This window comes from Symphalangus syndactylus, chromosome 12 (genome assembly GCF_028878055.3).
Source record: "Symphalangus syndactylus isolate Jambi chromosome 12, NHGRI_mSymSyn1-v2.1_pri, whole genome shotgun sequence".
NCBI classification, from domain to species: Eukaryota; Metazoa; Chordata; class Mammalia; order Primates; family Hylobatidae; genus Symphalangus; species Symphalangus syndactylus.
This window is the reverse complement of record NC_072441.2, coordinates 97,789,106-97,802,918: the sequence shown is the minus strand read 5'-3', so window position 1 is coordinate 97,802,918 and position 13,813 is coordinate 97,789,106. Positions and strand designations below refer to the sequence as shown.

General features: G+C 39.3%; 1 protein-coding gene across 1 annotated transcript; it reads left to right on the top strand.

The window, feature by feature from the left end:
* Positions 1 to 533: 533 nt before the first annotated feature.
* SELE (selectin E) lies at positions 534 to 12,317 on the top strand. The gene is made up of 14 exons (XM_063628180.1): positions 534 to 642; positions 957 to 1,041; positions 1,618 to 2,001; positions 2,701 to 2,808; positions 4,013 to 4,198; positions 4,963 to 5,148; positions 5,262 to 5,450; positions 6,395 to 6,583; positions 6,713 to 6,901; positions 7,113 to 7,289; positions 7,831 to 7,938; positions 9,030 to 9,051; positions 9,157 to 9,229; positions 10,450 to 12,317. Exons 2-13 carry the CDS (start codon positions 1,005 to 1,007, stop codon positions 9,212 to 9,214), a joined length of 1,833 nt encoding a protein of 610 aa, XP_063484250.1. The 5' UTR covers positions 534 to 642; positions 957 to 1,004; the 3' UTR covers positions 9,215 to 9,229; positions 10,450 to 12,317.
* The last annotated feature ends 1,496 nt before the right edge of the window (positions 12,318 to 13,813 follow it).

Here is a 13,813-nt window from a genome sequence, read left to right as displayed (position 1 = left end):
CTGTGCAAAATCTGAAGATTAACATCTACCTTGTAAGTCATTCCTCTGTGAGACACTGAATGTTAAATATGTTGAATTGGCAGGTGAAAAAGGAAGAAAAAATGAATAGTGATTGGTTATCCACAGCTACGAATGAGAAATTGAAGGTGGTAGACTATGGATGACAAACCTATTCTTGGTTTCCTTCTGTTTCCGAAATTCTAATGACTACCACAACTACATGAGAGACACTACTAACAAGCAAAGTTTTACAACTTTTTAAAGACATAGACTTTATGTTATTAGAATTAAAAATCATGCATTTGTGTCATATTAATAAAACTGCATATACGATATAAAGGCATGGACAAAGGTGAAGTAGCTTCAAGAGACAGAATTTCTGACATCATTGTAATTTTAAGCATCGTGGATATTCCCGGGAAACTTTTTGGATGCCATTGGGGATTTCCTCTTTACTGGATGTGGACAATATCCTCCTATTATTCACAGGAAGCAATCCCTCCTATAAAAGGGCCTCAGCCGAAGTAGTGTTCAGCTGTTCTTGGCTGACTTCACATCAAAACTCCTATACTGACCTGAGACAGAGACAGCAGTGATACCCACCTGAGAGATCCTGTGTTTGAACAACTGCTTCCCAAAACGGTAAGTGCAGAACGCTTTATAAGGGCAGCCTTGGGCCATGAAACACAGATATGCAAAAGGCCTTCTAATAAAAACCACATCGGTACAAGCTCTTATTGTATTGTAGCTAAAACCTGTCTTTTTTCTTTGACCAAAATGACGAAAATCTTAAAATTTGTTGGTTTATTCATTTGATTAAACTCTGAAATAAAGATTATGACACTAGAGTCCTTTACCCAAAACCTTAGGATGCTGCCTTAAATGTCATGGTAGAATAATGTAACTAGCTACCCAGGATTTCCTTCTCTAATTCATTTTGTGTTTTATCTCCCCAGGAAAGTATTTCAAGCCTAAACCTTTGGGTGAAAAGAACTCTTGAAGTCATGATTGCTTCACAGTTTCTCTCAGCTCTTACTTTGGGTAAGTCAGTGTCATTAGACCAGAATTTCTCATTCTTGCACTATAGATATTTCAGACTGAAATATCCTTGCTTGTTTGGGGCTGTCCTGCACAGGATATCTGGCAGCATCCTTGACCTCTACCTGCAATGTGTTCTTCCCTGGGCTTAGGGCCATTTACTTATCTCTTGGTGTCTCCCTTTCCTTAAGTGTAAAGTGTAGATCATAAATGACCTATTTCCCAGATGCATTGTGAGGACTCAATAGCATGGTTCTTGGAAAGTCCCTCATACAGTGCTTCTTGGTGCATACTAAGTGCTCGATAAAGCTTAGTTATTCTGATTATTATTCTACTACAAAATGTGTATACTATAATGTTGTGAGTGAGTGTGGGTAAAACACCTAGTGGGTGGCCAGTCACAAAAGAGATAAACAATAAGTCGCTGTTTCTTCATACGTACCTCTTACTTTTGAAAAGATGAGAAAAGTCTGGGCCATGTCACAAACATTGCCAAAAATAAGACAATAAAAAGCACAGTTGTCAGAGTTAAACCACAACAGCACCAAACTACCATTTCTTTTCTTTTTCTTCCACTAGTGCTTCTCATTAAAGAGGGTAGAGCCTGGTCTTACAACACCTCCATGGAAGCTATGACTTATGACGAGGCCAGTGCTTATTGTCAGCAAAGGTACACGCATCTGGTTGCAATTCAAAACAAAGAAGAGATTGAGTACCTAAACTCCATATTGAGCTATTCACCAAGTTATTACTGGATTGGAATCAGAAAAGTCAACAACGTGTGGGTCTGGGTAGGAACCCAGAAACCTCTGACGGAAGAAGCCAAGAACTGGGCTCCCGGTGAACCCAACAATAGGCAAAAAGATGAGGACTGCGTGGAGATCTACATCAAGAGAGAAAAAGATGTGGGCATGTGGAATGATGAGAGGTGCAGCAAGAAGAAGCTTGCCCTATGCTACACAGGTAGGGAGTTTGCGGCAGCAGTGGGAGGTAGTTTCAGTGTGTGGGCATCTAGGCAAATTTACAGCATGCAAAAACTGCTCTCTATTGTGATCATTTTATGTTCTAAAAGATTCTGTTTAACCGCTAAAGTTTCTCTCTTTTGCTGTTTTATGTGAATGTGGGCAAGAATATGTGGGTATGTGTATACATATATATGTATATATATACACACACACATATATACACACACATACATATATGTGTATATATATAGCCTACAGTATTTATTATTTATATACATTTTATACATACACACGCATATATACACATATACACATACATATATACACATATGTGTGTGTATATATATATATAAAATATAAATACTGTAGGCAAATATGTAGTTCTTTACATATAAAAATGCACACACAATACATATTTTAATTACTTGTTTATTTGTGGTAGGGGAACTGTCTTCAGAGTTTGTGAAGAAGTAAATTTTCTACGGTAGGTGCCAGCCACAGCTATACATTAGCACCAAGGTTTAGGATAGGTGGGCCTGAAACTCAGATTTGGAACTTTGTAAAACATTTCAGTTAAAGTCTATGGCACTCTGTAGCACTGCTGATGTCTCTGTTGCACACTGTTGATTCTAAAATCAAAGGCACTCAGTATAAGCACAGTGATAGTCCTCCTCATCATGCTTTGTATTTTCTGCAGCTGCCTGTACCAATACATCCTGCAGTGGCCACGGTGAATGTGTGGAGACCATCAATAATTACACTTGCAAGTGTGACCCTGGCTTCAGTGGACTGGAGTGTGAGCAAAGTAAGTCTGGTTCTCACCTCTTTCTTCACTTGAGATGGTTGCACCATCTCATGTCCTAGCTGGCATTAGAGTCAGGTCTGCATGCCTTCCCTTCCCTGGTGCAGATGGTGTCATATGGTGATCGTGAGCTGAGACTATGAAGTCAGACTCGTCTGGATCTGAGTCCTAGGTTCACCAGTTATTTATTTTGGCACCTTGACAAGATAGTTTCACTCTCTATGTCAGTTTTCTCATTGTAAAATGAGGATAATAATAGTGTGAACTTCATAGGCTCATGGTTACATGGTGCCTGGCACACAGGACACATTCAATAAACTGTAGTTCTGTGTCCCTGCAAGGAACATATACTCACATCATCTAGGTGGTAACAAGACGTTGCAGTAGAAATGAGTAAGTTACAGAGTCCAGGGTATCTTGGTTCATGCTCTGGCTCTGTAATGACTAGCTGTGTAGCATGGAGCAAGTCGCTTGAATGAAATGAGGTCTCAGTTCCTAAATTTGTACATTAAGAGAGTTAGATTAGCTTCTCTCCAAGATTGCTTAGCACAGCGTTGTGCAGTAGAGCTTTTGTGATAATGGAAATGTGCCATAGCTGTGCTTTCCAGTGTGTAGCTATGAGCCACATGTGGTTATTGAATACTTGAAATGTGGCTGGTGACACTGAGGAACTGAATTTTAAATGTCATTTGATTTCAACGAATTCAAGTTTAAATTTGAGTAGCCACACATAGATAGTGGCTACTATAGTAGACAGTGCAGCATTAGGGTTTTAAAATTTGTAATGTATTCTAGTACTTAAATTTGAAATATAGCTTTGTGGATGGTTCTCACCCTGAGTGGAAGCTTACCGTAGTATTTTTAGCAGTTGTGAGAAAAGTAATAAGAAATTTGTTGTGGTACCTAAGTTTGCTGTGTTTGTTCATATAATTTGAGCAGTTTTGAGGTAAACACAATTACACTACTCTCCCCATATCACTCAATATTTCTTTTTTATGGTTGCCGTCACTGCTTTTTTGTTGTTGTTATGGATCAGTGTTTTCTTGAATAAAAGAAAAGGGGTAGAATTACAGTCAATTTTACATATTCCATTAGAAATTTTATAAATTTTTAAACTAAAAAAAAACCAAACTGTAGTTCCAGTTTCCAGTGTTCTTATCTGTTAAAGGTGAGAGATGAGCAGAACTGATTTGGGTTTCTTTTTCAGTTGTGAACTGTACAGCCCCAGAATCCCCTGAGCATGGAAGCCTGGTTTGCAGTCACCCACTGGGAAACTTCAGCTATAATTCTTCCTGCTCTGTCAGCTGTGATAGGGGCTACCTGCCAAGCAGCATGGAAACCACGCAGTGTATGTCCTCTGGAGAATGGAGTGCTCCTATTCCAGCTTGCAATGGTAAATCCCTCTGAGAATGCACAGAACGTTCTCTAACTTATCTCTCATTGCTTCTGTTTTTTAATCCAAATTACATTTTCAAAACTTCAGGGAAAGTTTTTTGTTTTTGTTTTTGTTTTTAATACAACTCGTTCTCTCAGCCAATGTATACTGCCAACCCAGTACCTGCTTGGGTTGAGAGAGGTTTTTTTTTAATTCTGTGCTTGAAATGGGTGTTTCTGAGGCTCTGGTGATTTGTAAGGGAGACCATAAAACAATAAAGCTCTAGAAATCTCAATGGATTTCTCATCTTCTTTCCCTGTTTAACTTTTCCAAGCCATGGGACTAACTTAAGACCATGATAGTCAAGCAGTCTTAGTATCTCTTTTTCTCTCTTAATTTTATCTTTCTGAACCAGAGGCCAAAAAAAAAGAAAAATCAGTTCTTCAGGCTCTGATGGGCTAAAATAAATGAATAGCCTATGTATGTCAGTACTAGTCATAACTCCTAATCTGGAATCTATTTTTTTTAATTTTTACCTCACGTAAACAATAACATAGATTAGAGACCACTCAGCATAGGCAAAGTGAAAATCAGAAAAGATAGACTATCCATGAAAAAGAATAAAAGCTTTTATTCTGGCTGTGCATGTCCCTAAGAATTGACATAGGACTTTGGGATATACCCTTTGAAGGCAGCTTCCTCACTCTGTTATGCACCCAGCTCAATAGGAAGTGAAAAGATCATTCTTCTGTAAAATTCATGGTGCTCTTTCAAATCCCCAGTGGTTGAGTGTGATGCTGTGACAAATCCAGCCAATGGGTTCGTGGAATGTTTCCCAAACCCTGGAAGCTTCCCGTGGGACACAACCTGTACATTTGACTGTGAAGAAGGATTTGAACTAATGGGAGCCCAGAGCCTTCAGTGTACCTCATCTGGGAATTGGGACAACGAGATGCCAACGTGTAAAGGTAGAGTTGCTCCACATGGAGACTTACTGTGAACATTCTTTCTCTCAACCCATACTGGAAATGGGCAAGTTAATTCTAGGCCATGCTAATATCAATGGGTGTATTTGTTACAGCTGTGACATGCAAGGCCATCCGCCAGCCTCAGAATGGCTCTGTGAGGTGCAGCCATTCCCCTGCTGGAGAGTTCACCTTCAAATCATCCTGCAACTTCACCTGTAAGGAAGGCTTCATGTTGCAGGGACCAGCCCAGGTTGAATGCACCACTCAAGGGCAGTGGACACAGCAAATCCCAGTTTGTGAAGGTAAGCTTGAGATCCTTCGATTTATACTTTCTTAAAGAACAACCATCTTCAAACTTGGACAATGAAAAAAAAAAAAACCAATACCCACTTTAACTATAGAAATCAGATTTGATAAGCAACACTCATATCTTTGAGATTCATTTAAAAGAACTAAAGTTTGGCCAGGGAAAGGATCATATGTGTTAAGAATGAATCCTTTGCTGTTTTTTTTTAACTGTGATGTGCTGATGAAACTTTATAGACATTAGCATGGAATAGACAGAATTCTTAATCTAAAGGAATCATATTAGAAAATTCGGAAAGCAGAATAATGAGAACATGATTTGAATGTAAAACTCTCATCACACCTGTCTTCTGAAATGGCTCATAATTAGCAGTGATGAGACTGTTTCAAGCATGGTGTCAGCTGCAGAGATAGTATTGATACATATATAAGCAGTAAACTTTAATTCACTTTAAAGTGAGAGCAAGGATATTGAAAACAAGCAGTTTTTACTATCAGGCACTGGCCTTCTCCTAGCCAAAGCCAGCACAGAATGATTTCCAGTAGCAAAACATTATAACACAAAAACCAAACTGCAAAACAGACAAATTTTATAGGGGTGCTTTCTTTTCTTTCTTTTTGGCACCATCTATAAACATCCATGACCCATATGTTGTCCTCAGACTGTGTGAAATATTTTCCTTTACCATAATTTATTTTGTGTGTTAGAAGAACAGTGCTCAGGAACTAATGTTCTGATTAATTAGTCTTTTAATTAGTGCCACAATCAGTGAGGGGCTGAAATTCAAAGAAAACACAGCCATCTTCCCATTTGTCCAGGGAATTATAAAGAATCTTCAGTTCTCCAAGTGTTGCTTGAATGAACTGGGTTCACTCAACAAATGCCAAGTACTCTCCAGTTCCACTGCAATATTTTCTGACCATCATTTTGATGTCTCAGCTTTCCAGTGCACGGCCTTGTCCAACCCTGAACGAGGCTACATGAATTGTCTTCCTAGTGCTTCTGGCAGTTTCCGTAATGGGTCCAGCTGTGAGTTCTCCTGTGAGCAGGGTTTTGTGTTGAAGGGATCCGAAAGGCTCCAATGTGGCCCCACAGGGGAGTGGGACAACGAGAAGCCCACATGTGAAGGTACAGTCTTTGTTTTTATTTTATTTTAAGATAAAAAAACTATTGAAGAGCTTAGGAACTTGGTTACCTTGGGAAACGTATTGCTGGAGATGCAAACAAACTTCTGAAGTGCCCTCTCCTGTGTTCCAGCTGTGAGATGCAATGCTGTCCACCAGCTCCCGAAGGGTTTGGTGAGGTGTGCTCATTCCTCTATTGGAGAATTCACCTACAAGTCCTCTTGTGCCTTCAGCTGTGAGGAGGGGTTTGAATTACACGGATCAACTCAACTTGAGTGCACATCCCAGGGACAATGGACAGAAGAGGTTCCTTCCTGCCAAGGTAGAATTGAGTGCAGACTTTTTTAGGGTACGGGTCAAATACTTCACAAGTTTCTGAACCTAGATTGCTCCAAGGGGGTTTGGTCCTAATTTCCTACATGCTGAAAACTAAGTAGTGCTTACACATTACATTTATTGTTGACTTTAAACAAGTTTTAGAAGTTTTCCAGTAGATTTTTCTGAAACTCTGCCTGTGTACCTAACATTTGCAGTGGTAAAATGTTCAAGCCTGGCAGTTCCGGGAAAGATCAACATGAGCTGCAGTGGGGAGCCCGTGTTTGGCACTGTGTGCGAGTTCACCTGTCCTGAAGGATGGACGCTCAATGGCTCTGCAGCTCTGACATGTAGTGCCACAGGACACTGGTCTGGCATGCTACCTACCTGTGAAGGTGATGCATTGATTGATGGTGGTTGTCTGGGGATTAAAGAGAAAAAGGGGGAGCTATCTTATTACAGTAATCAACTATTCATTGTATCCAAACCAGAAAGTTCGCCCAGGTTGACAAGTTGTGGATATTAAGTTGTATGGGGATAGAGAAAAAACAGAAGTTGCATGTTGATGGAATGGCTAGAATTTTGACAACTGGAAAAAGGAGACAGAGAGAGGAGAGGAGAAAGGGGAAATGGAAAATAAGAGGGAGTGAGAGCAAGAGAGCAAGCAAGTGCAGTGTTTATTAACCAAGGTGTGGTGTGGTATGTGAATGAGCTTGGCAAGTTAGAGTTCTGCCTGCCAATGGTGGAAATAACTTCAAAGGTGGCTTGGAGCAGATCTCAAAGGCCTGTAATGCCACATCTCTGCTTCTCGTATTAAACTAGATAGCTCTTCTGCTCCTAGTAATGAATGTACAGAAAAAAGGCCAAAGGGACAGGACGGAGAGACTTTAACATCAATTCCTCCTCATGACATTTCTTCGTCTCTTGTTTCCTTAGCTCCCACTGAGTCCAACATTCCCTTGGTAGCTGGACTTTCTGCTGCTGGACTCTCCCTCCTGACATTAGCACCATTTCTCCTCTGGCTTCGGAAATGCTTTCGGAAAGGTGAGGGAGTTTATGAATGTACTTCAAAAATGTTTTTGAAAATACATTTCTTTCTCATTGATAAGTCATGGTCTTGCTTACTAATTTAAACAATAATTAGAATCTGGATAAAATGCGGTATAATTAAGCAGAAGTCTTAAGAAAAGAGTTAGTAGTACAACTCAGTTTGGGAAGAGTTTTAGGAAATAAAAATGTTAGTCGTGCCTAATATTGTACAACTCCAGGAGGTGCTATTCATGTTGAATTATATAATGCCTCCAGGAATTGTGCAATGAGACTGCCATGATGAGTGCTCTAAGGAAAATGGATAAAATTCTTCCTAAGGAGATTTATTTGGAGTACAGGCTTAAATTTGGGAGTATCTCATAAGGAATATGCAAGCACATCTGACTACACTTATGGTTTGTTTGGCTTACATGTTTAAGAGTACTTAAAACATTTTTGAGTTAAGTTCTGACATTTACAAAATAGGAAGACTCACATTTAAATTAAGACTTTGGACTTCTCAAGAAAGATTGGGAGCTGATGGCCAGGCACGGTGGCTCACGCCTGTAATCCCAGCACTTTGGGAGGCTGAGGCGGGCGGATCACGAGGTCAGGAGATCGAGACCATCCTGGTTAACATGGTGAAACCCTGTCTCTACTAAAAATACAAAAAAAATTAGCCGGGCGTGGTGGCGGGCGCCTGTAGTCCCAGCTACTCGGGAGGCTGAGGCAGGAGAATGGCGTGAACCCGGGAGGTGGAGCTTGCAGGGAGCCAAGATCGCACCACTGCACTCCAGCCTGGGTGAAAGAGCGAGACTCCGTCTCAAAAAAAAAAAAAAAAAAAAAAAAGATTGGGAGCTGAATCAGGCAAGATGACCCCGTAGCTATTTGCTGGCATTAGGAAGCTGCTATGCCCTTTGGATGGCTGTGCACTTTGCATTTTACCCTAGATGCCACCGAGCCATGCTTGCGCTCTGATTATTACAGAGGCCCTGAAGCATCGAGTTTGCAACACTTGATGAATTAAGTCATATTGTATCTGGATTTAATATATCCTTAAAAGTCATTTAGTCTGAATTATTGGTTGTTTGTCTTTTCTTTCGCAGCAAAGAAATTTGTTCCTGCCAGGTAAGTTGCATTCTTATACAAAGCATGCCATTGAACATTCCACATGTTTTTCTCTCTTCATGTTGGAAGACAGTGCTTTACCTAGTGTTCTCATGTATTCCACAGCAGCTGCCAAAGCCTTGAATCAGATGGAAGCTACCAAAAGCCTTCTTACATCCTTTAAGTTCAAAAGAATCAGGTAAGACTTATAAATCACAAATGGTTATGAGAGATGTATCTTCTCTACATGCTCTGTTTCTCCTTGAACCCTCCAAACTTGCCAGTATCTTAGGGAGGGAGCAGGGGAGAAATCACCTGGGTATTGTTCTGGAAAGTTGTTTTATTTTTTGTAGAAGGAGAGGAAAGAAACAGATCCTGCTTTATTGTGTAATTTCATTTATGATAGACAATAATAATGAAGATAGCTGACCCTTACATTGCACTCACTATATTCTAGGAATTTTTCTAAGCTAGAAACTCTGAGATAAGGGCTGTTACTATATTTCTTATCTTTTCTTTTTACTTTTTTTTTTTTAAATTTTGAGTCTTATTCTGTTGCCCAGACTGGAGTGCAGTGGCATGATCTTGGCTCACTGCCACCTCTGCCTCCTGGGTTCAAGCAATTCTCCTGCCTCAGCCTCCTGAGTAGCTGGGATTACAGGTGCCCGCCACCACACCCAGCTAATTTTTGTATTTTTAGTAGAGATTTTCTATTTTTTCGTCATGTTGGCCAGGCTGGTCTCGTACTCCTGATCTGCCCGTCTTGGCCTCCCAAAGTGCTGGGATTACGGGCGTGAGCCACTGGGCCTGGCCTGTTACTTTATTTCTTATCATACAGATGAAGAAAATGAGACAGAGAGAAGTTAAGTAAATTGCCTGAAATCTCAAAGCTAGTAAGTGGTGTAGCCAGGATTCAAACCCTGGCAGTCTGGTTCTAAAATTTGTGTTCTTAACTACTCTGACCTGCTTTGAGAGAATTTGGAAAGGTCAAGACCCTCTGAATACTTTTTAAAAAATTAAAATAACTTTTTTTGTGTGTGCGGTTTTAAGTTTACAGAAAAATTGAGCAGAAAACACAAAGAGTTCCAACATATCTCCTCGGCCCACCCCCTCCAATTCCCCCTGTTATTAACATCTTATATTAGTGTTACAACTGATGGGCCAATATTGATACATTATTATTCATTAATGTCCACAGGCTACATTAGAATTCACTCTGTGTTGTATATTCTGTAGGTTTTGACAGATGTATAATAAGTATCCATCATCACTGTCCTAACTGAATAGAATTCGATGTTCCTACATGGTCTATCCTAGTGAGAGTGTATACAGTGGTCTGTGTTAGAAGGTACATTTTGTTGTCCTGATCAGTATGCAGAATATTAAGTGTTCTGATGACATGCATGTTTATATTTACAGAAACACAGGTGCATCTGGGGAACTAGAGGGATACACTGAAGTTAACAGAGACAGATAATTCTCCTCAGGTCTCTGGCCCTTCTTGCCTACTATGCCAGATGCCTTTATGGCTGAAACCGCAACACCCATCACCACTTCAATAGATCAAAGTCCAGTGGGCAAGGACAGCCTTCAACTGAAAAGACTCAGTGTTCCCTTTCCTACTCTCAGGATCAAGAAAGTGTTGGCTAATGAATGGAAAGGGTATTTTCTTCCAAGCAAAGGTGAAGAGACCAAGACTCTGAAATCTCAGAATTCCTTTTCTAACTCTCCTTTGCTCGCTGTAAAATCTTGGCACAGAAACACGATATTTTGTGGCTTTCTTTCTTTTGCCCTTCACAGTGTTTCGACAGCTGATTACACAGTTGCTGTCATAAGAATGAATAATAATTATCAAGAGTTTAGAGGAAAAAAATGACTAAAAATATTATAACTTAAAAAAATGACAGATGTTGAATGCCCACAGGCAAATGCATGGAGGGTTGTTAACGGTGCAAATCCTACTGAATGCTCTGTGCGAGGGTTACTATGCACAATTTAATCACTTTCATCCCTATGGGATTCAGTGCTTCTTAAAGAGTTCTTAAGGATTGTGATATTTTTACTTGCATTGAATATATTATAATCTTCCATAATTCTTCATTCAATACAAGTGTTGTAGGGACTTAAAAAACTTGTAAATGTTGTCAACTATGATATGGTAAAAGTTACTTATTCTAGATTACCCCCTCATTGTTTATTAACAAATTATGTTACATCTGTTATAAATTCATCTCAAAAAGGGAAACTGTTGTCCCCTAGGAAGGCATGATGTTAACCAAAATAAAGTTCTGAGTGTTTTTACTGCAGTTGTTTTTTAAAAACATGGTAGAATTGGAGAGTAAAAACTGAATGGAAGGTTTATATATTGTCAGGTATTTTTTCAGAAATGTGTGGTTTCCATGATGAAAAACTTCCATGAGGCCAAATGTTTTGAACTAATAAAAGCGTAAATGCAAACACACGAAGGTATAATTTTATGAATGTCTTTGTTGGAAAAGAATACAGAAAGATGGATGTGCTTTGCATTCCTACAAAGATGTTTGTCAGATGTGATATGTAAACATAATTCTTGTATATTATGGAAGATTTTAAATTCACAATAGAAACTCACCATGTATAAGAGTCATCTGGTAGATTTTTAACGAATGAAGATGTCTAATAGTTATTCCCTATTTGTTTTCTTCTGTATGTTAGGGTGCTCTGGAGAGGAATGCCTGTGTGAGCAAGCATTTATGTTTATTTATAAGCAGATTTAACAATTCCAAAGGAATCTCCAGTTTTCAGTTGATCACTGGCAATGAGAAATTCTCAGTCAGTAATTGCCAAAGCTGCTCTAGCCTTGAGGAGTGTGAGAATCAAAACTCTCCTACACTTCCATTAACTTAGCATGTGTTGAAAAAAAAGTTTCAGAGAAATTCTGGCTGAACACTGGCAATGACAAAGCCAACAGTCAAAACAGAGATGTGATAAGAATCAGAACAGCAGAGGTTCTTTTAAAGGGGCAGAAAAACTCTGGGAAATAAGAGAGAACAACTACTGTGATCAGGCTATGTATGGAATACATTGTTATTTTCTTTGAAATTGTTTAAGTGTTGTAAATATTTATGTAAACTGCAATAGAAATTAGCTGTGTGAAATACCATGTGGTTTGTGTTTGAGTTTTATTGAGAATTTTAAATTATAACTTAAAATATTTTATAATTTTTAAAGTATATATTTATTTAAGCTTATGTCAGACCTATTTGACATGACACTATAAAGGTTGATAATAAATGTGCTTATGTTTATCTCTGTGTTAAGGTTCTTTCTTAGAAATTTTATTTAGATAAAACTCACATGCCATAAAACGCACCCTTTAAAAATGTATGTGATTGTACAGCTATCACCATTGTTTAACTCCAGAAGATTTCTATCACCCTGATGAAACATTATTTCTCAGTGTGTCTGTGAGAGTATTTCCGAAGAGATTAGTATTTAATTGGTAGACTAAGAAGATTGCCTTCACCAATGTGGGTGGCCATGATCCAACCCACTGAGGCCCTGTGTAGAGCAAAAAGAGTGAATTCACTCTCTTTTTAAGCTGGGACACCCATCTTCTCCTGCCCTCCAACACTGGCACTCTTGGTTCTAGAGCCTTTGGACTTTGAAGTATTCCACTGGCTTTCCTGGTTCTCAGCTCGTAGACAGCAGGCCATGGGACTTCTCAGCTTCCATAATTGTGTGAGACAATTTCTATAAAAAATACCATACCCCCACACCCCAACACACACACACACACACACACACACACACACACACACACACACACCCTATTGATTCTGTTTCTCTGGAGAACTCCAACTAATACATGTCCCTTCATGAGAACTGGCTACTTAGACTAGGTCTCCTCTTTAATGCCCTCATAACCCATATGTCTCTTCCTTCCTTTAATTGTAATAAATAATTATAGATTATTACTTGCACAATTGTTTGTTTAATGTCTGTCTTCCCCACTAAACTCTAAGTTCCTTAGGGGTAGGGAAAAATTACCTTGTTCATTGCTGTATTCCCAGAATCTAGCACATTCCTGATGCAGAGTGGACATCCAACAAATATTTATTGAATGAATAAATCAATGCATGGATGAATGAATGCATATTTTAGCTCATAATAAGAAGTAGAATCACTTTTCACAAATAGAATGAGTGGTCTCAGAAGGCTAAAGTTTAAAACCCAGTTATGTATCAACTGCCCCCACTACTGCCAGTTTGCAATTTAATATATCTATCTCTCAAAAGTCCAGCAATTATTTCAATCCCCATATACAGAAATGGGGCTTGTAGGAATTATTGTGAGGGCTAAAGGTCAATAGAAATAAAAGGGAAAAATTTTTTTTAAAAAGGAGGTGTAAAAATAGCACAAGAGGAAGTAATAAGAGAGAAAAAGGAAAGATACTAAAAGAAAAAATGTTGAGGTACATAGGGTAAACAGTACAGATGCTACAGAAGGGAAATATCTAGTTCTGTATTCACTCACCTGGGAGCTTAAAACATCCACATAAGTGCTGGGCGTGGTGACTCACGCCTGTAATCCCAGCACTTTGGGAGGTGGAGGCGGGTGGATCACGAGGTCAAGAGATCAAGACCATCCTGGCCAACATGGCGAAACCCCATCTCTACTAAAAATACAAAAATTAGCTGGGCATAGTGGCGCATGCCTGTAGTCCCAGCTACTCAAGAGGCTGAGGCAGAAGAATCGCTTGAGCCCGGGAGGCAGAGTTTGCAGTGAGCAGAGATCACGCCAC

Excerpts from the sequence above, each read along its gene's own strand:
- SELE (XM_063628180.1), top strand. The coding sequence starts at position 1,005 with ATGATTGCTTCACAGTTTCTCTCAGCTCTTACTTTGG. Across the intron at positions 4,199-4,962 it reads TCCTATTCCAGCTTGCAATG|TGGTTGAGTGTGATGCTGTG; the intron begins GTAAATCCCTCT and ends TCAAATCCCCAG. Across the intron at positions 6,902-7,112 it reads AGAGGTTCCTTCCTGCCAAG|TGGTAAAATGTTCAAGCCTG; the intron begins GTAGAATTGAGT and ends TAACATTTGCAG.